At 37.9% G+C, this 20,805-nt stretch overlaps 1 protein-coding gene across 1 annotated transcript in view; it reads right to left on the bottom strand.

Annotated features, from left to right (window-relative positions):
• The window catches only part of LOC136866320 (E3 ubiquitin-protein ligase TM129), an 89,763-nt gene that overhangs the window by 12,734 nt on the left and 56,224 nt on the right, over positions 1-20,805 (bottom strand). Inside the window, exons 4-5 of the mRNA XM_067143171.2 lie at positions 12,173-12,326; positions 9,586-9,728 (exon numbers count right to left, since the gene is read on the bottom strand). Of these exons, the coding sequence (XP_066999272.1) occupies positions 9,586-9,728; positions 12,173-12,326 (297 nt within the window). The remainder of the gene's footprint in view (positions 1-9,585; positions 9,729-12,172; positions 12,327-20,805) is intronic.

Genomic DNA, 20,805 nt, shown 5'->3' with positions numbered 1-20,805 from the left:
CAAGGGTCTCACCTTGCACCCTTACTTTTTACTCTCTACATAAATGACATTAAAAATATACTTAAGAATTCTGAATTGCTTTTGTTTGCTGACAATGCAAAACTGTTTATGCAAATTAATTGTCCACTTGATTGTTTAAAACTTCAAGAAGATTTACATCATCTGGAAAAGTACTGTAATCAAAATGGGTTGAAACTTAATCATGAGAAATGTAAAATAATATCGTTTTTTAAAAACAAGAAGAAAATATCATTTCAGTACAAATTTAGTAATAACAGCATTCTAACTCCTGTTTCACAAGTTAATGACCTTGGTGTTTTATTCAGTTATAACCTATCGTTTAATGAACATATTGAAAATATTTGTAAGAAAGCATTTCAAAGATTGGGTTGCATTACTAGATATTCAAGAGAATTTTCAAACTTAGCTACCTATCGATTGCTGTATGTGTCTATGGTACGCCCTATACTAGAATACTGTACACCTGTTTGCTTCTCATCAGACCTCTATTCATAGATTAGATTCAGTACAACATAAATTTCTTCGTTTATATTCATTTAAAGCAGGATTCTCATATGATAATGTAGATTATACATCCTTACAACAGTCCTTAAATATGCATAGCCTGTCACAACGCCGTGAATTATTGGATACACTCTTCATTTTTAAATTGCTTCATTCCTTGGTGAATTGTTCACAACTCCTTGCAAAAATTAACGAACATGTACCAGACAGACGCACAAGGTTCAAGAATACATTGTCTACAAATTGGCATAGAACTAACTATGCATTCAATGGGCCAATTGAACAAATGTCAAGATCTCTAAACAAAGTGGATATTGATATATTTAACTGCTCATTGTCAAAATTGAGAAATCACTTACACAATCTCCAGAATTGACTATTACTTTACTGTGATTACTTGTAATATAACCTGTGTATATATCTGTACATATTTTTCTACTTATACTCCACTGAACTTTCTTTTTAGTGTGTTTTGTTTTGTTTATTCTTTTCTACTGTTATGTAAAATGGTATTACCGTTAATAAAGTATTATTATTATTATTATTATTAACTAAGTTGAGGGGACCTTAGTAAGTTCAAAATGTTTATTATAATTAACTGAATTTCTTTATATTTCTGTAGTATTGACTAAGAAGTGAAGTGGCTCAGTTTGGGCCAGTAAGTAAGTTAGTTCCAGAAATAAATGGGTTTTTTAAAGTAAATAACATGTAACTTTTTAACTGGTGTCATTTTTCAGTAATCTCTTTGAAACTTTCTTTTTACAAACACAATTGACCAATCTGTGCTACACTCATTTAAATTCATGAAGTTGAATATATTTGAAACAATTATTTTCTATTTTTTGTTTGTTACAAACTTGTCATTATTTTCTACACAGTAACTGCAAAAGTTTAGACTCTAGTATAGGCCTGATATAAAGAAGAACATGTATGTAAATTCTTATGCAAATTCAGCTTAAACCTTTGTGCATGGAGCATTTGGAATGGCATTGTTATGGAGGAAGTCATTTTTAGCACAAGAAATAATGAAAAATTAAGTTTTTAAGCCACTCGACTCCTCAGAACCATACATTCCCCTTTCTCACTCAGTTTTTAGTAGTTTTGGTATCTGTCTATTCCTTTACCATACTCCTCAGTCCATAACTAAATATTCACCTAGTCTCACAAATGCATCAACTATTCTCCTTGTAATATCTGATAGAGACCTTTCAGTTTTATTTCCTTTCATACAGAGACTTATTAAGACCAAAGAACGTACATAAACACAAATGAGTTTATTGTAAAATTCCTTCCACTCCCTTGCTGTTACACTCACTAATTCTAGATTGTTCATTGAAGGCTATGAAATGTTACAGTGGACAAGAGCAAGATCTGTGCGCATATTTAGAATAACCACCACAATGGTATTTGAATGGAATTGGAAAAAAATTACTTCGTATCGCTTTTCATGCAAGATATCTGTAGTAATAACTTCACAAAAATCTTTTCATGTTGTTTGTGATGCTGATACGCACGTAACAAATATCGTTGCAAGATAGCCTGCATCAACTCACGACAGCAGAATTTTCAGTAATTTTGTGATTCATAATGAATCAGAACAAGCCAGATATGATGATCACCTGATTGGAGATAGGTGGATCATCATCATATTCTTTTCCCATTTCCAGCTTCCCGGGTCAGGTTGTGAATCAAGGACCTCCATCGCTGCCTGTCTCTCCACCCCTCTTCTCCGTTTTTAAGTACATCTTCTGGTTTTCCTCCCCTCTTCTCTATGCACTCCCACACTGAATATGTCCACCTTTTTCAGGGTCTTCCTCGTGGTCTCCTTCCTGTTAACTTCTCTGAAAAAGTTTTTTTTTTGGCACTCTCTCTCCTAACAATGTTAAAAAAGGAAAAATGTTCCACCTTTTCAATACAATAACACTGTTGCACGAATCAATGTAGCAACATATTTAATTTATTAAGGGACCGGTTTCGACATCTGTCCATGTCATCATCAGCCTACACAAAAAATGGCAAGAAGTTAACACAATGGTAGCACTTATGACACTTTTCTTGAATTAAAAATAGAAGTTCATGTAGAGGTTCTTGAGCACTCTTGCTGATCTTGAGGTTAAAAAGATGTAGTATAGTTCACAACTGTTGTTATTCAAGGAATAAAATTTTGGTTGCTACGTAACAAATGATATAATTTTGTTTTAGTACTTCAAAAGGAGGATAGTGGTATATATAAAAACTCTTAGAATATGAGACTATTAGTACTGATATGGATTTTTTGATATCTAAGGAAAGGAAAGAAATAAGAAATAGAAAAGTGAAAATGGTAAGGTAAGTATTATTATGAGGTTGACATTTAATTTAGCCTTGTCATGAAATACAAGAGGAAGTAAGAACCGAAAATTGAATATAGGTAGGGGATAGGAGGGGGTAAGGGAGTAAGGGGAGTAGTTTAAGGTGGGTCAGGGGGGGTGTTGTGGTAACAGCAAGTAGCGTGAGAAGGTGTTGTGTTTTTAACTTTAAACTCTCTCTCCTCCCATTCTCATCATATGCCCATACTACTTTAGCTTTGTTGTTTCTATCTTGTCTTGAAGTTTCAAGATTCCTGTCCTTTTCCTTCTTATCTCTTTATTTCTAATTCTATCCTTTCTGGTCTTGCCCTCGATACATCTTAGGAATTTAGTCTCTGCTGCCTGTATGAGGGGCGTTTGAAAAGTCCATGTGAAAATAAAAACTACTTACGTGTTTGGGGTAAACATTTTTAATTTTTCGACATAGTCTCCTTTTAGGCTTATACACTTCGTCCAATGATGTTCTAGTTTGTTGATCCCTTCCGAATAATAGGATTTGTCCAAGTCTGCAAAATATCCATTAGTGTTTGCAATCACCTCCTCGTTTGAATAAAATCTTTGTCCCGCCAGCCATTTCTTCAAATTGGGGAAGAAACAGTAGTCCGAGGGAGCCAAGTCTGGAGAATAGGGGGGATGCGAAACGAGTTGGAATCCTATTTCCATTAATTTTGCGACCACAACTGCTGAGGTGTGTGCTGGTGCGTTGTGATGGAAAAGGACTTTCTTGTGGGCCAATCGCGGGCATTTATCTTGCAGCTCGGTTTTCAAACTGTTCAGTAATGATGAATAATATAGACCTATAATAGTTTTACCCTTTTCCAGATAGTCGATGAGTATTATCCCTTGCGAATCCCAAAAGACAGTCGCCACAACCTTTCCAGCCGAAGGAAAGGTCTTCGCATTTCTCGGTGCAGATTCCCCCTTGGCAACCCATTGTTTAGATTGTTGTTTGGTTTCAGGACTATAATAATATATCCATGTTTCATCCATAGTGACGAAACGACGCTTAAAGTCCTCCAGATTCTTCTGGAACAGCTGCAAACCATCCTTGCAACACTACACACAATTCCGTTTTTGGTCATGCGTGAGCAATCGCGGCACCCATCTTGCGGATAGCTTTCTCATGTCCAAATGTTTATGCAAAATATTATGTACCCATTCAGTTTAGATGCCCACAGCACTAGCAATCTCACGCAGCTTAACTCTTCTGTCATCCATCACCATATCATGGATTTGATCAATGATTTCTGGATTTGTCACCTCTACAGGCCGTCCAGAAAGTTCAGCGTCACTTGTGCCCATATGGCCAGGCCGAAAATTTGAAACCACTTATAAACTGTTCTAATCGAAGGTGCAGAGTCACCATACTGTTTATCAAGCTTCTCTTTAGTCTCCTGAGGCGTTTTGCCTTTCATAAAGTAATGTTTAATCACCACACGAAATTCTTTTTCGTCCATTTCTTGAAAATCACTCGACTTCCTTGATTCACACGAATGCCAAACACAAAGAAATAGACCAATATGGCTGAAACTTGGTGTGCGTTCATTCAAGAGATGTTACTAACTAAACATAACCTTGATACGCGCCGGTGGTGCCATCTCTCGGACTTTTCAAACCACCTTCTTATTCTACTCTCCTCTTGTTTTGTTGTAGTCCACGATCCAGCTGCATAGGTTAGTATGGGTTCATAATAGGTTGAATATAATACTTTCTGACATTTCTTTGGGACATCTTGGTTCCACTCTGGTAGAAGCTGTTTTCTTGTTGTATTCTTTTTCCAATTTCCTTGGTAATCTTTCCATCTTCTGTGATCACACTTCCCAAGTACTTGAAACTTTTAACCACTTCCAGAATTTTACCATTCAGTTTTATCTTTCCTCTTCCTTCCTTCCTTCCTTCCTTCCTTCCTTCCTTCCTTCCTTCCTTCCTTCCTTCCTTCCTTCCTTCCTTCCTTCCTTCCTTCCTTCCTTCCTTCCCTTTGTCATCACTGTTGTTTTACTTTTCTCTGTGCTTACTTTCATCCCAAATTTTTCTATCCTTTGATTCCATACATCTACTTGTTTGTGCACTTCTGTTTCACCCTTGCCCCATATCACCATATCATCTGAAAACAACATGGCTTTTGTTGCCTGTCTTCCCAATCTCTGTTTAATGTTCTTATGAATTTCATCCATGACTATCATGAATAGTATGGGGGAAGTACACTTCCCTGTCAGAGACCAGTTTCAACTTTAAACCATTTTGTTTTTCCTATACGAGCCTTCACACTACTACAATTATTGTACACAGCTTTTATCATTTGCACTTCCACTCTGTTAACTTGTTTTTTCCTTAATATGTCCCATACCAATCGTCTGGGCACACTGTCATAAGCTTTCTCAATGTCAATAAATGTCATCACTATGTCTTTTGCAAACTCTCATCTTTTCGTAGCGTAGCCAGGATCGGCCGATGGTGGAGTGGGGGGGGGGGTCGTAGTTACAAAATGATGAAAGAGCACAATGAAGGTGAGTGTGTGGTGCGCGCATGCATAGCTTGTAATTATAAGGACACTGACAAGTGAATTATGGTGATATTCAGATTGCAGTACACTACAAAATTTTACATTAAAATACAGGACAAGAACAACATGATCAAGGTCAAAAGTTTTACAGCAAATGGTACCCTGTGTTCAGTTTACAATCTAAAATTCAACTTTCGAAGCTTCTTAGAAAATATATTCAACAGATCTACTGGTTTGACAATTATATTGCTGAAAGTTTATTGTCAGTTTGTTTATTTCCTTTTTTGTAAAATCTCCATGGGGGAGGGGGTTTAAACCCCCAGCCCCCTTGGCTACGTCCCTGAGTGCATCATTTATTGACAAATTATTGGCTCCATAATCTATATGTGCCTTGCGCTTATCTGCTTTATATTTAAGTTTACGAAGGGAGAGTAGATCTCTTGAGACACACTTGTTAGTTGGGCTTGCAAAACCTTGTTAGTATTTCGATGATGAGAGTTTACATATATCGTATGTTAGTTAAGTAGTCTGGGATAAACTCTTACCTCAATCTCCAGGCACAGTGCTGGACCACCAACCCACCCTTTCGTAATAATAATAATAATAATAATAATAATAATAATAATGATGATGATGATGATGATGATGATGATGATAATAATAATTTTGTATGTCTATTTCAAGCCGAGTGCAGCCCTTGTAAGGCAGACCCTCATTGGAGGGTGGGCGGCATCTGCCATGTGTAGGTAACTGCGTGTTACTGTGGTGGAAGATAGTGTTATGTGTGATGTGCAAGTTGCAGGAATGTTGGGGACAACAAAAACACCCAGCCCCCGGGCCACTGGAATTAACCAATGAAGGTTAAAATCCCCGACCCAGCCGGAATTGAACCTGGGACCCTCTGAACCGAAGGTCAGTACACTGACCATTTAGCCAATGAGTCGGACAACAAACACAGTGATAACACAGGTTACTGCATAGATAAGTTCCATACACAGTTTTTATCACCGTGATCTTACATGCTACAGTAATACAGGATTGATTTACGCCCGCCACATCGACCTTAACCCTTACCCCTTGAATTAAAGTTCTCTGTGTTGTCTCTACTACTCATATTTTAAATGTGAATTTTTAACTTATATGACCCGTATTCCTCTTTCACGATTTTTGAGATAACACTTGCTTTTAAATGATGTATTTAGGCTATAAACATTTACAGCAAGCTATACTCGAGCAAATAAAAGCAATATGTGCCATTTAAGACAAATTATTTTGCTTTATTATTATTATCATTATTACTATCATTATCGAATACCGACTGGTTTCGTTAATAATTTCACTGAACAAATTATCGGTAAAAAGCAAGTGAAAAACTCTATTCAGTCTCTCTGATTTCATACCTCGCGGTAGTTTGTAAGCTGAAACCGCTGTAAAAGGCGATTTTTCAAAATCGGGATCTGTTGATTTGTAATTGTGCCAGACGTCAGCATTAGGCACATGTTGGGTTACTGTACACAAGCCGACCATCGCCAGTTCACTTTTAGGCATCGTGAAATGCTATTAGATGTATTCATTCGGGTACAAGGAAGGAGCAGAGGTGTGAAAATACTGCGGTTTGGTGTGTTACATGACATATACAACATCAAACAGTAAACTATACACAGTAAAACCTCGTTAATTCAAAGTCATTGGGACGCAAAAATCAGACTTCGAATTATATGATTTTAAATTAACCATCAATTCGTAGTTCAGATATGCCAACCCTTGCCATGTCACAAAATATTCTTAAGACCTGTTACTGTATGCAATTAACCTTGATACACAGTTTAAACCTTTCAAATGCCATAGAAAAGGATTATTTCTAAAATGTATCCAACAAGGTGCATTTACAGTATTCAAATAACACACTTGGACAACTCACTGAAAACCTCACCTCACGCTACGAAAAGAAAAGAAAAGGAAAAGAAGCATGATTCAAAGACGAGAAGAAATCTATGCTGGCTCCCCTGTGCAAGTCCTTTATTCATTGAATTACTGTACTGTATGCACCTTATATGTCCTGTGCTTGCACGGAAAGTACGTACCCGATGTCCTTAAAACATCGTGGCTTATCGAACTTTTCTATGACGAGGGGAGAAAGTCTTTCACTTCACTCTGCATTATAAGTTTACAACACAGTACAGTGACACTATCCTTGTACGATTTCCCGCTATGGTACTTCTCTTGAAATTCTTCTCATAATTGTTGCGTCACAAAGTATTCTAAGACCCATTAATGCATGCAATCACCTTGATTCACAGTTTAAAACTTTCAAATGCCATGGAAAAAGCTATTTCCAAAAAGTACCCAACAAGGTGCATTTACATTATTCAAATAATGCACTTGGATAAATCACTGACAAACATAACCTTAAACAACAAAAGAAAAACACATACGATTCAAAGACGAGGACAAATTATGCTGGCTCCGTTGTCCAAATGCTTTATTTTTTGGTTCACTGTACTGTTTGCATTTTTTTAGATGCCTTGTACTAGCACGGGAAGTGCCCGACACCCTTAAAACACCTTATCGAACTTTGCTATGATAAGGAAAGAAAGTCTCTTGCTTCCATGTGTGTTGCAACAGAGTACAATTACCCCTACCCTTGTACGATTTCCCGGCTGGCACTCTCTCTATTAAAACCAAGTCCGTTTGGGCTCGGCATTACAAAAAAATGCAGTCCCATTGGCATTTACAATATTGTTCAGTGCGTATGAACTGATCATATGCACGCTTTTTTCGCGAACTGTCAGCATTGCCAGTGTTCGCGGATTCTACTTCTCCGCACACTGCCTGCTACGTGATATTGTGGCGTTCCATAAAACACTGAATACAAAAGAATTACAATTTTACTAGAATTTAGCAAATATGAAGTACACTGTAGACACACCGAAGTGAGTGAAATTAGGGAAAACTACCCCAGCAGGTTCTGGAAGATGTATTCTATCATGACCCGGATAAATTTTTGAATTTAAATTACTCTGAAAAATACTAAGATTTTAAAATGTTGACGCAGTTTTGAATTAAATGTCTCAATTTCGGTAATGGGGACCAACACTGTTCTTCAAATTATCCGTATTTCGAATTAAACAGTTTAAATAACATGCAAAACAATACCTCATGTTTCCTGGAACGGGAGATGCTTCGAATTGGGCGGGATTTTGAAATAACCATTTCGAATTATTGAGGTTCTACGATATGATTAGAAGAGCACATGACGACCATGTTTGTTTACTATCGCTTGAGCTTTAGTGTGCATGAGTGGACAGCTGATGGCTATTGCTATCCAAATAACAGATTTCTGACTGACTGCCATATAGTATCTGGATTCTACAAAGTTCCGTGCTGAAATGACAGTACAGTATAGCATCATGTATTTTGTTGGTTAAGAGACGGGTGACGAGCGGTGGCCAATACAATGTCATATCGGGTCTCGCCCGACATGCGACCAGAACAGGAATATCATGATGTCGGGCCTCACCCGAAAGACGAGTGGTGAGGGTTAATAGTGCATTCCATGACATTGCTTCTGATGTCCGCACTGATCCTAGTGTATGCTCCAACTCAAGGCACGTCTCAGGCACAGGAATGATGAATAAATTAGCCTCCAAGAGAGAGGCAACAACAATCTCGAGAAGCATTGCTATGCTATACATTTAATGTATCTTCAACTAGTACTGATTTCAAGGGACACTGGAATGAAAACAAACGCTTGAACATTTCATTTATGTACAAGAAACAAATGCAAAACAGTGACTTACCATGTAACAATGCATGAATAGAATACACATATAAGAAAGGCATGTGAATTCTATACACTCATTCTTACATGGTAAGTTGCTGTGCTCTACCTGTTTCCTATTTAAAAAAATAGTTTCTTATGATAGCTTTCATACCTGATCTTTAACATTTCAGTAAATCAACTGACACACTGGTAACCTGGATATAAATATTCTAAACATTACCTGACAGGGCTGAGATTTGATCCTGCAATGAGCACATGAAGCAGGCACATGAGTACAGTATCCAGTTGGCCAAGACAATGGAGAAAATGGTCATTACGGAAACCCCAAATTTACACCTTGGCTCACAATTACCATTCATAACATGCAGATCATACAAGATATGAAGTTCACAGAGAAATGTACTTCCCAGAATTTCATAACTCACCATTTTCCCATGCAGTCAATGCACCACATAGGTCGGCAGTAACAGTTAGTGCAGGGTTCTTCACCAGGTGTTAAATCTACACATAATTTCCGTAACTTCACATTTGATGTGGTCTGCATACAACCAATGCACAAGTCTAATTCCTATAGAAAAAAAAATATATCAATGTTAAAATCGAGAGACACAAAGACAAAATATACAAGGGGAAGTCATATTCCCTATTATCTTATTTTAGACCCCCTCTGCTTCCCTTACCTTTCATGGCCAAAACCTATATTCTCCGTAATAACTTATCCTGCTCCATTCACTTCACATGATCCCATCATTTAAGTTGGTTTGTACAAACAGCTTCGTCCATTGAGTTCACTCCTCACTTAAGACTATCTCCCAACTGTGAGTGCCCTCATGACACTGCTCCCTTTTGATTGTATCAGCAATCATTCTTGCTACTTTTTCCAGTTAATGCTGACCCCACGGTGTAAAGGTAGTGTGCCTGCCTCTTACCCGGAGGCCCTGGTTCAATTCCCCACCAAGTCAGGGATTTTTACTTGAATCTGAGGACTGATGCAAGGTCCACTCAGACTAAATGATTACAATTGAGGAGCCATCAGATGGTGAGACAGCGGCCCTGGTCTAAAAAGCCAAGAATAATGGCTGAGGGGATTTGTCGTACCAACCACATGACACCTAATAATCTGCACGCCTTTGGGCTGAGCAACAGTTGCTTGGTAGGCCATGGCCTTTGGGGCTGTTGCACCATGGGGTTTGCTTCTTTGTATTTCCATTTAATGAATAAGATATCCTGAGCTCACCCAACATCTAAACAGTGAAGTCAGACTGAAAAAAAAGTGCTGTAAAGATAACTTTGTTTGAGATATGCATACCGAAAATCTGGTCCTGACAGCCCCCCTGTGGTATGAGAATGCACTGGTTTTCATCCAACCTGCACTCCAGCATTGATAGTAACCTCTTTTCTAATATGTCTGAGAATACTATAGGTGGTACACTGATCAAAGCAATATCCCAGTAGTTCATGGAATCCTTCCTGATCTCTTGCTTATATTTAGGTGCAACAGTTGCTTGGTAGGTCATGGCCGTTGGGGTTGTTGCACCATGCGGTTTGGTTCTTTGTATTTCCATTTAATGAATAAGAAATCCTGAGCTTACTGCTTTGTTCAATCAGAGGATACCTTACCTAAGTCTATGCTAATTCAATTAATCTATGAAGTAATTTCATCCCTGCTTGTCCACTTCACTTCACGTCACCTCTTCAAGTCTAATTTCATATACCGTATTGCTGCTGCTTTATGTTACTATAGTTTTTTTATAACAACCTCCCTACTATAAGCATAATTTTACTGTATTCCTATCATTTTTCTCCTCCCCATGCTCTCTTCTTTGTGACTTCAAAAGAAAGATTTCCTTTTATGCTGAGAAGATTTTCGAATGATTTCTTCCATCTGTTCAATGATTTCAAAGAATCTAGAATGAGTTCACTTGCTTGATCCCAAACATAAAGTTTTCTCTTCCCTCCTTCCCCATCACAACCCAGAATTTCCTTACTATAGCCTGTCCAGGTTATTTCCAAAATCTTCTATTCTTTTAAATTCTACAATTATTTGTGTGTCTGCAATTCTTTCCCAATCATACAGTTCGCTACCTACATTGTTTGGAATCATTTTTGTAGTGATTACTTGGATTTGATTATTTGGACTTGGAAGACAGTGGGGAACTGTATATGTTTATGTGTTAATTTGGTATGTAATGTATTTATTATGGCTTCAAGATTGTTTCTTTGTCGTGGGCAGGATTAAAGCACGATGTATTAGGAAACACCCTGTAGCACCCGCGCCAGATCGGCGTGGGATATTTCTGGTTTCAGCATATTGCATCAATTTTGTAACTTCTCGATGCTTCTCAATGTTCTTTGTCAGCACTAATTTCTGGGCCCTAATTGGAGAAAATAAACTTAAATGTGATTGGTAGGTGAAGGAAAAAGATCGGACGCTCATTGGTTGTTGTAAGGTTTCCTAATTTCCGGACAGAAGCGTTTCGCTAGAGCCTTGCTCTTCCAAGGCGTCTTTTCTGTTTGACCAGTGAAGGGAAAGGTTGCCTTCTACAAGGTGTCGGGTTTTCTTGGCCCCTCCACCAGGTAAGCACTTAATTGTTTTTCACCTTTCAGGTATTTGTTTTCAAATGTAGTGTTTCATTTAATTTATCTCGCCGGAGCTTACCCGTATTTTCCTTCAGCTTCCAAATTTTATTAAAATGACTTAGCCTTTTCGGTAAGTCACGTCACATTTGTAAAGAGACAGTTCCCATTTTGTTGTTTTCGTAAATTGTGTGTTCAAAGCCTTTCGATGTAATTATTATCCATTAATTTCCCCTCAGTTCCGCGTAATCCTAGAAGTATTCACTTTTAGTACAGGCACCTTCCTCAGAAGTGTTTTTCTTCGCAATCATTTAAGAAAAGGCTACGGAAACAACAGATGGGGAATCTACCACCTGGGCGACTGCCCTAAATGCAGATCAGTAGTGATTGATTGATTGACTGATTGATTGATTGATTGATTGATTGAACTATTACCTCATTTGTAGTATACTCCGGATTTTCAGCCACTTGTTCTCGAAATGCTTCCAGAAAACGATCATTAAGAGTCTGATGGAATGTTATGTTCTGGAGTACTGTTATTGGTCGACTAACTTTATCCTGAAGATCTTTGAAGTCTAGAGCATCTAATCTATAACATTTCAAAACAAAATCATATTGTAGGGCAATAATAGTGGTAAAGAAGAGAGCAGAAAATATAATGTGTTAATACGCACTAAAGCCACATCTACAGTACTTTGTTGTGATACATTGGCTTGTCTATTATACAAGCTTTACTTCATTATTAATCTAATCCTAGGAGTCTCGAGAAGAACTGTACCAAATTAGTCCCATTTTCACAAAAATAATTACTGTTAAGTCTTTTGTTCCTGGTAGGTCAATATTTCCCAAATAACCTTCATATAATTTATCTTCTCTCTTGGACACGCATAATTCACAATTTTTATATCCCAACATTTAAATTTAAAATATGATTTGAATAGTTATTTATATGATGCAACATTCATGCCTGTAATGTCTACTTACAACATGAATATTGTTCTGGAAGACAAATATAGTGGTCATGTATTGCTGGGAACAACCTATGAGCTGTATCAAATTTATTGTCCAATTCAGTGAGCAGTAACAACAACAAACTTTTTCAAACCATAACTAATCTTCAGAAATATCACACAATCCATTATTTCAGTTCCTGATGTACACTAGCGTCAGAAAGTTTAGACTCACCTACAAAAATTAATAATTTTCTTAAATAATTGTTTTTTGTGTGATGATAAGTGGTACTTTAGTTCTGTTACTTATGTATGAATGCTTTCAGCACTTTCATAAAGTTATTTCAGTGCATATTGCGAGATTTTACTTAATCTTTTCAAAGAAGTTGACAGATTTATGGCCCCCAACTCTTACTGCCTGCTTCTACCTGGATAACTTCCGGCCCTTTCCCAGGTAATAAACATGCCTCTCTCACGTGATTACTTGGATAACTTCCGGCACTTTCCTAGCTAATAAACATGCCTCTCTCATGTGATTACTTGTCCTTCTTGTTTCCTCGCTGTCTTGGAAGTCGACAGTTAGCCTACAGAAGTTATCCTGAGCAGTTGTATGTTAATCTCTGTACCAGATTGTTTATTTTCTACATTGTTGTTATTTGAGCATAACTACACTAACAACATACATCAAACAATCGAATATGGGAAAGAAGGCTAATATAACCCAAGAAAACTGAGCCAAGGCTTGTGATTATAAAGGAATTGGGTGGTCAAACCGAACAATTGCGGAAAAATTGAAAATTTCAGAGTGCAGCGTTCGCAGAGCAGTGAAACGCAGAGAGGAAATGGGTAATCATGATGATCGACCATGCAGTGGACGCCCAAGGAAGACTTCTAAAATTGAAGATAACCGTATTTTAATCCTCAACAAGAGTGACAGAAGGCGTACAGCGGTAGATATTTGTTCAGAGAAAAATAAAACAAGAGAACAATCTGTGTCTGTGAAAACAGTGAAAAATCGTCTGCTTGAGGCGGGATTGTTTGGTCGCATAGCAGCACAGAAACCATTGTTGATAACTGTAGACAAGCAGAAAAGGCTACAATGGGCCAAAATGCATGCTAACTGGACTGCTGAACAATGGAAAAGGGTGCTTTGGACGGATGAACCTAAATTTGAAAAACTTGGTTCCAATCGTCGCCAATACGTTCGTCGCTGCCCCGGCGAAAGGGTTATGGAATCCTGCATAATTCCGTCTGTGAAGCATGGAGGAGGAAATGTGATGGTGTGAGGATGTTTTTGAAATAATCAGGTTGGCGATTTTGTGAAAGTAGAGGGAATAATGAAAAAGAAACAATATCACCATATCCTTTCGCGCAATGCCATGCAATCTGGAATGAAGCTGATTGGTAAAGGATTTGTTCTACAGCAGGACAATGATCTTAAACACACCTCTCATTTGTACAAGCAGTATCTGGAAAGGAAACAAGCTGAAGGAAAACTGGAATTATTGGTCTGTCACCTCAATCACCCGATCTGTCACCTATTGAACTTTTGTACCTTAGTACCTTCTAATAATTCAAGATGTCAAGGTTTGACTATAACTATGGATATGCAATCAGGATCGTAATCTTCAGTTTACTTATGTATCATATGAAACCACCGGAATGCTCACAAGTCAAACGCCCCAGGGCAGCACTATACGCTGTTTGCAATGGACCGTATGCTACTTTAGGACATCTTTGAACCGAAGTTTCTGTCCTCCAACCTTTCTTCTCCTATCCTGTAACTCACGATACAAGATCTTCTCAGGTAAATGGTGTTGCACCTGAATCACACGTCCTGCCACCGTAACTGATCATGAGTGAGATGTGTCTCTTTGCTCTTTGAAATACACAAGTATTTCTGATGTAATCACCCCACTTGATGCACAGGATTGATATGAGACATTTCAGGTACAAACTGTTGGACATCTTGATATGCCGTCAATATGGACACCAAGCCTCAGAGGCGTACAGAAAAGCTGGGAGTATAACAGCTTTGTATGTAGCTGCAGTGATTGCTACGCTTCCTGAATGAATTTACTGATGTGCTGATTCAACAGTTATCTCCAGCTGGTTTTTAAATGTTAAGTGCTACCCAGATACGTAAATTCCTCTACAGATTTAAGAGTTACACCATCAGTGTTATATCTAGTGGCATATGCACTGCAGAGTCATTCCTGCATGCCTCTACTTCAGTTTTTGGCATATTAATTTTGAGTCCAAATCCGATGCACGATTTGTAAAACCTGGTTACACTGTTCGTAAGTCCTTCCCTTGTATCTGTGATGATGGCCACATCATCACGAAATTTCAACCCACTTACAGTTCCAAACTGCACTGTCCTAATAGCTCGGAGTCTCCACAGGTTAAAGAGGCCTCCACCACATCATCCGAAAATCATCACGAGCACAATCAAAAATCTTCTCAATGCCCCTGAAACAGATGTACAGATCACACTTGAGGTTTTCCTCTAGTAACTCACTCAGGAAGAATACTCCAACAATACTACGGTTCTTACAAAAGCAATAACTAGTATCAGGGAGTATTGTTGCAGCTCCTTCAAGTCGCTTGAGCAGTACTCTTGCAAAGACTTTCCCAAGTGCGCTGAGCAAAGATATTCCATGACAGACATTGCAGCCAGATGCATCACCATTTTTCTTGTGAAGTGGGCATATGAAGGAAAATTTGAAGTCTGCTGGTACTGTCCCATACCACCATGTGTTCTGGAAAGCTTGCCAAATGCTGATATGGAGTATTTGACCACCATATTTCAGGATTTCTCAAGATATACCTTTATCTCCAGGAACCTTTTTTTACTACAATTTGCACTTTTACAGCAATTAGTTCCTGCATTGTTGGGGATCATCCATACCATGGTCAACTTCATGGTTAGGCAAAATTCCAATTTAGTTGTGATCTGCACTACTGTCCATGTTAAACAAGACTGAGAAGTGTTCTGCCCAGCTAGCAAGGATTTATTGAGGCTGTCACCTGCAATGTTTCATCTTGTGCCTTATGTAGCCGTCATTGGTTTTTCAGGTTCCAGGTCAGTGGCAGCAGCTTTCTACAACTCTGTAATATCTGGCTCCTCAACTGTTGGGAGGTATAGTTTTGCTGCCAGGACTTCAGAAGTTGATGGGCAACTATTACATATATAAGGATATTAGGACATCACTATTGCCGTCAAACCAATCCTGATGCACTTGCTTGCCCTTCCCAATGATGCCCTCCACAAGTGAAAATATCACACTGGTAAACTTAGTTCAGTTTTCTTCTAGATCATTTTTGCAACCCCATTCTACTTCAAGACCAAACTTGGAGATCCCTTTAAGATTTTTCCTAATATTTGTAGATCCAAACTAATTGATACCTTCAGAAGCATTCACTTCTCTGCAAATACCTGGATATTCAGATTACAGTAACTAAAATCAGCCTGGGGTCTGTCCAACAGTGTGCAACATCCATTACATCACTATGTCGAACAACAGCACAGTCTATGAGATGCCAGTGTTTTGAACACGAGTATTGCTCAGTTGTTTTATATTTGTCAACCTGCCTGAACTGAATATTAGTGATAGACTTCAAACTATGGATACATTGTGAACAGTCTGAGTTCAATGTCATTTTCACTGCCTACACCATGCCTTCCAATCTCATTTGGCCAAGCTTCAAAGTCTCTCCCAACTAGGAACTTTGCTTAACGTAGCATCTAGTTCTGTATAGAAGCAGTCCTTTTCTTCATCTGTGTTGGTCATTGTGTGTGTATAAACACTAAGGACTTCATAAAAATATTATCTCTCAACTTACGGCGGAGAGTCATGATGCAGTCATACATCCCCAGTGGAACTGCATTCAAATTACTTGCAAGTGCAGATCCCACTCCAGTCGCCCAGGTGTGGTTAACAAGCCTCCTCCACACCTTTCTGTCCTTCCACTTTTCCTGCTCCATTACTTCCGCCACATCCAATCTAGCTTCTCTAATGTCCTTCCAAATCTGATCCATCCACCCTCTTCTCGGTTTTCCAAGTGGTCTCTTTCCCGTAACTTCTCTTTCCAATTCCCTTCTTGCTACCCGTTCCTTTCCCATCCTATTTACATATCCGAACCATCTCAGTCTTGCTTTCTGTATCTTCTGTACTAACGGTTCTATATTTAGCTCTTCTCTGATTTTAACATTTTGGATCCTATCTCTTTTGTCTTTTTAACCGATGTTCTTAAAAATTTCATTTCTACTGCTTGGATGTTACAATCCTGTCTCTTTTTAGTTACCAGTGTTTCTGGTCCGTATGTTACAATCGGTATGAAATACTGTTTATATAATGTTAATTTCATTCTCTTGGGTACTTTGTCATCCCATAAAAGCTCTCTGACTTGATGATAAAATGTTGTACCTTTACTTAGTCTGTTATTAATTTCAAAGTTGTTTTCATTACTTCCATTTTAATGCTATGCAGATATATAAACAGTTCTACATTCTCTAACTGTTCTCCGTCTATGTTCACTTGGCTTCTCTTTTCCACAGTGCATGACTACAGTTTTCTTTTTACTAATTACCATTCCAAACTCCTTCAGATTTTCATTCCAAATGTCCAGTCTCCTTTTCTCCCTTTCCCCAAATCACATCATCATCTGCAAATACTGATACTCTGTTTTACAGTATGATTTCATCTATTAATATAATAAACAATAATGGCGACAGTGCACTTCCTTGCTTGAGACCCCCCCCCCCCACTTTTTTTAAAAATATATAAAATGTTTCAGTCACCACTCACCACTTGTCCACTGCTTTTACTCTCATGATACAATATTTTTATCTTGTTAATTAATTATTTTGGTACATTCCTTTTCAGTACGCATTCCCAGACATGTTTTCTCTTAACTGTATCATCAGCTTTTTCCAAATCCAAACATAAAAATATGATTTCTTTGTTCCTTTCCACATGTTTTTCCATTATCGTTTGCACTGTAAATATCAAGTCTATTGTTGATCTATTCGGTCTAAAGCCATATTGTTCTTCCTCTAACTGTGTTTCTAATATATCCCTCCATCTTTCGTCTATGACTTTCTCAATTATTTTAAGCCCATGTTACACCTCTATAATTTTCACATTTCTTCCTATTTCCTTTTTTGAACAATGGTACAACGCTTCCTTGTTGCCAACCTTCAGGTATCCTTTCATCCTTCCATAAGGCATTGAGGGCTCGGTATAGCCACTGTAGTCCAATGCTTCCTTAATTATATCAGCATTGAATTTGTCTTTTCCACTTGCTTTACCTTTGGTCATTGCTTTCACTGCCCTTTCAAGTTCAAACTATGTTAACGGGTTCTCTTCTTTTTCTGCATCTATTATTTCCATTCTCTTATCTCCCTCTTCCTCCAAGCAGTCTTGCTCATTATAAAATTTTTCAAAATATTTTGCCCTCACCTTCTGAAGACCTTTTCCATCATGTACAATGGGTCCATCTTCTCTCACTAATGCCTTGATTTTTTCTTGATTTATTATTTTAGATTTCATTACTCTGTATAGTAGTTTCTGATTTCCTCAACTATCTTGCTCAATTCTGTTGGTACACTCTCCCCAACATTTCTCCTTTTCTTCCTTAATACTCCTCTTTAATTGCAATCTTTTTGTTTTTCACATGTAACATTTCTATCTCATTCTCATCCCTATGATACATTTTTTGCTTTTCCTTATCCATTTCTTTCTTCACCTTGTCCCTTTCTTTTATTTCTTTTTTTAAAATTTTGTCTGACCACCACCATGTCTCCTTTCCCTTAACCTTTGCTTTTGTTTTCTCGCATACCCCAATTGCTGCTTCCCCAAATGTTCGTCTTAAATTGTCCCATTCTTCTTCTCCACTTCGTATTTCCATGTTAGGCAACTTCTCTTTTTTATCCAATCTTGGAATGTCATTCTTTTATCCTCCTCCTCCTCCTCCAATTCCCAATTTCTAATATTTGGTTTCTTCTTCAGTACAACTTTAGGGATTTTTACTTGTTTTAATTCCACAATTAATAATCTATGATCACATTCCATACTTTCACTGGGATTATCTTCGTATTCAAGATGTATCTACCCCATTCTCGGTCTGTTATTATAAAATCAATGAGCGTTCCGTACTGTCCATCCCACCTATATCAGCTGATCTTATGGCTGTTCCTCTTCATAAACCATGCTTTCTTTATTATCAGGTTATTTATGAAACAAAAATCCAACAGTTTCTCTCCATTTTCATTTCTATTGCCATACCCATGTGGACCAAGAACATTCTCATATCCCACTCTTTATCATTTCCCACATGGGCATTCAAATCTCCCATTATCATGATCCCATCTCCAACAATATGTGTTTCCAGTTCATTGAGGAGATCATCTTTTTCTTCCATGCTACATCCTGTCTGTGAAGCATACACCTGTACTATCTTCAGTAGTTCCTTGTTTACATGTATGTGCATTATTATAATTCTTTCATTTACATACTCAACTTCAGCTATTGGTTCAACATTTTGATTCACTATAAATCCCACTCCTTTTCTTTTCTTTTCTTTTCTCTTTACTGTTACCCACCCAGTACAAGGTGCACCCCTTTCTTAGTTTATTCATTCCTTTCCCTTTCCATTTTACTTCACTTAATCCCAGGATGTCGAGTTTTCGTCTCCCATTCATTGTTAAAATATTTATTGTTCCAAATTGGGTTTTGTTCTCTGATCCAACACTTGCACGAACATCAGCATTACCATCATACTGTGCAACTGTAGCCAGAGACTTGTCAATTCCATTTTTAACTTCCATCTGAGGATTGTATTGTAGTTGAAAGCAATATGTATGTACAATATTCATACAGAGTTAATTCCTTGGCTACGAGCGCAGTTTCTCTCTAGACACTGGGATGTGTCACTATCTTGTAATGTTTGAACATTCCATGCTCCTGTTTCCAAACTTAAACTCCTTTTACCTTTGTATTTTGACCACATGCTGTGATGCGATGCCTAAACAGCCGTGATCACGACTTAGTGAAGGTTTTGAGGCAAGCAATGTTTCATATACCTTTTCTAGTACCTTCTCTCTCTGAGAAGAAAGAGGCGTGCTACTTCTAAACAGAGCTGCTCTACCCCAAGGGGTGCAGCCAAATCCATACCATTGCCCTGACACAGATAGGTCTTATGGCGATGATGGGATAGGAAAGGGCTAGGAGTAGGAAGGAGACTGCGGCCTTAATTAAGGTACAGCTCCAGCACTTGCCTGGTGTGAAAATGGGAAGCCACAGAAAACCATTTTCAGGACTGCCAACAAAGGGGTTTGAACTTACTAACTCCCAAATGTAAGCTCGCAGCTGCGCAACCCTAACCGCACAGCCAACTTGCTCAGTGCAATCACTTTTCTCCAGCTGCCTTTATGCAGAAATTTGCCAAGTACTGAATGCATCGAATGAATCTCACAGCTGCATTTGTCTGTCACCACATGGCTTTCCTTCGCATTGGATCTCCATGAGAATTTATTTAGGGAAATAAACAGTTGGGCTACTGCAGACTCCCCCTCTCATACGTCATTCTCAATGTCCAACAGACCAGAAGCTGACAAAATTGGCGAAAGGATGGATGCCGCTTCTACCTGCCATTGCACTCATAATGTGTTAGCACTTTCCAAGTCATCCACATTGCTCTTCTGTACCGGCAATCCCGCTAGGTTTGTAACAGTTACATTTTTTGAGAAATAAGCATGTGAAATGTGGTAAGTAGTAGCAAGAAAATACTTGCCTATCAATAACATTCCAAAGAATTAATGGGTCAACAATAATACTTAAATGAAATTTCAATAAATAAATGTTGCTGTTTGCTTGTTGTTTAAAGGGGCCTAACATCTAGGTCATCGGCCAATAAATAAATGTAAAATTAAGGCAGATGTCAATACAACAACAACAAAAATTAAACTGATAGCAATTTTTTTTAAATGTATAAAAGAAGCAAAATTGAAGCAACACCATTCAAATTAAATTAATAAGTCTATTATTTACGGTGCTAGATGAAAATTTTACTCAAAGATTAAAATTAATTTACTAAAGAAATATGTAAAATGAA

The sequence above is a fragment of the Anabrus simplex genome, chromosome 3 (genome assembly GCF_040414725.1).
Source record: "Anabrus simplex isolate iqAnaSimp1 chromosome 3, ASM4041472v1, whole genome shotgun sequence".
Classification (NCBI taxonomy): Eukaryota; Metazoa; Arthropoda; class Insecta; order Orthoptera; family Tettigoniidae; genus Anabrus; species Anabrus simplex.
The sequence above is the reverse complement of the archived record's forward strand: the minus strand, read 5'-3'. Positions and strand labels throughout refer to the sequence as shown.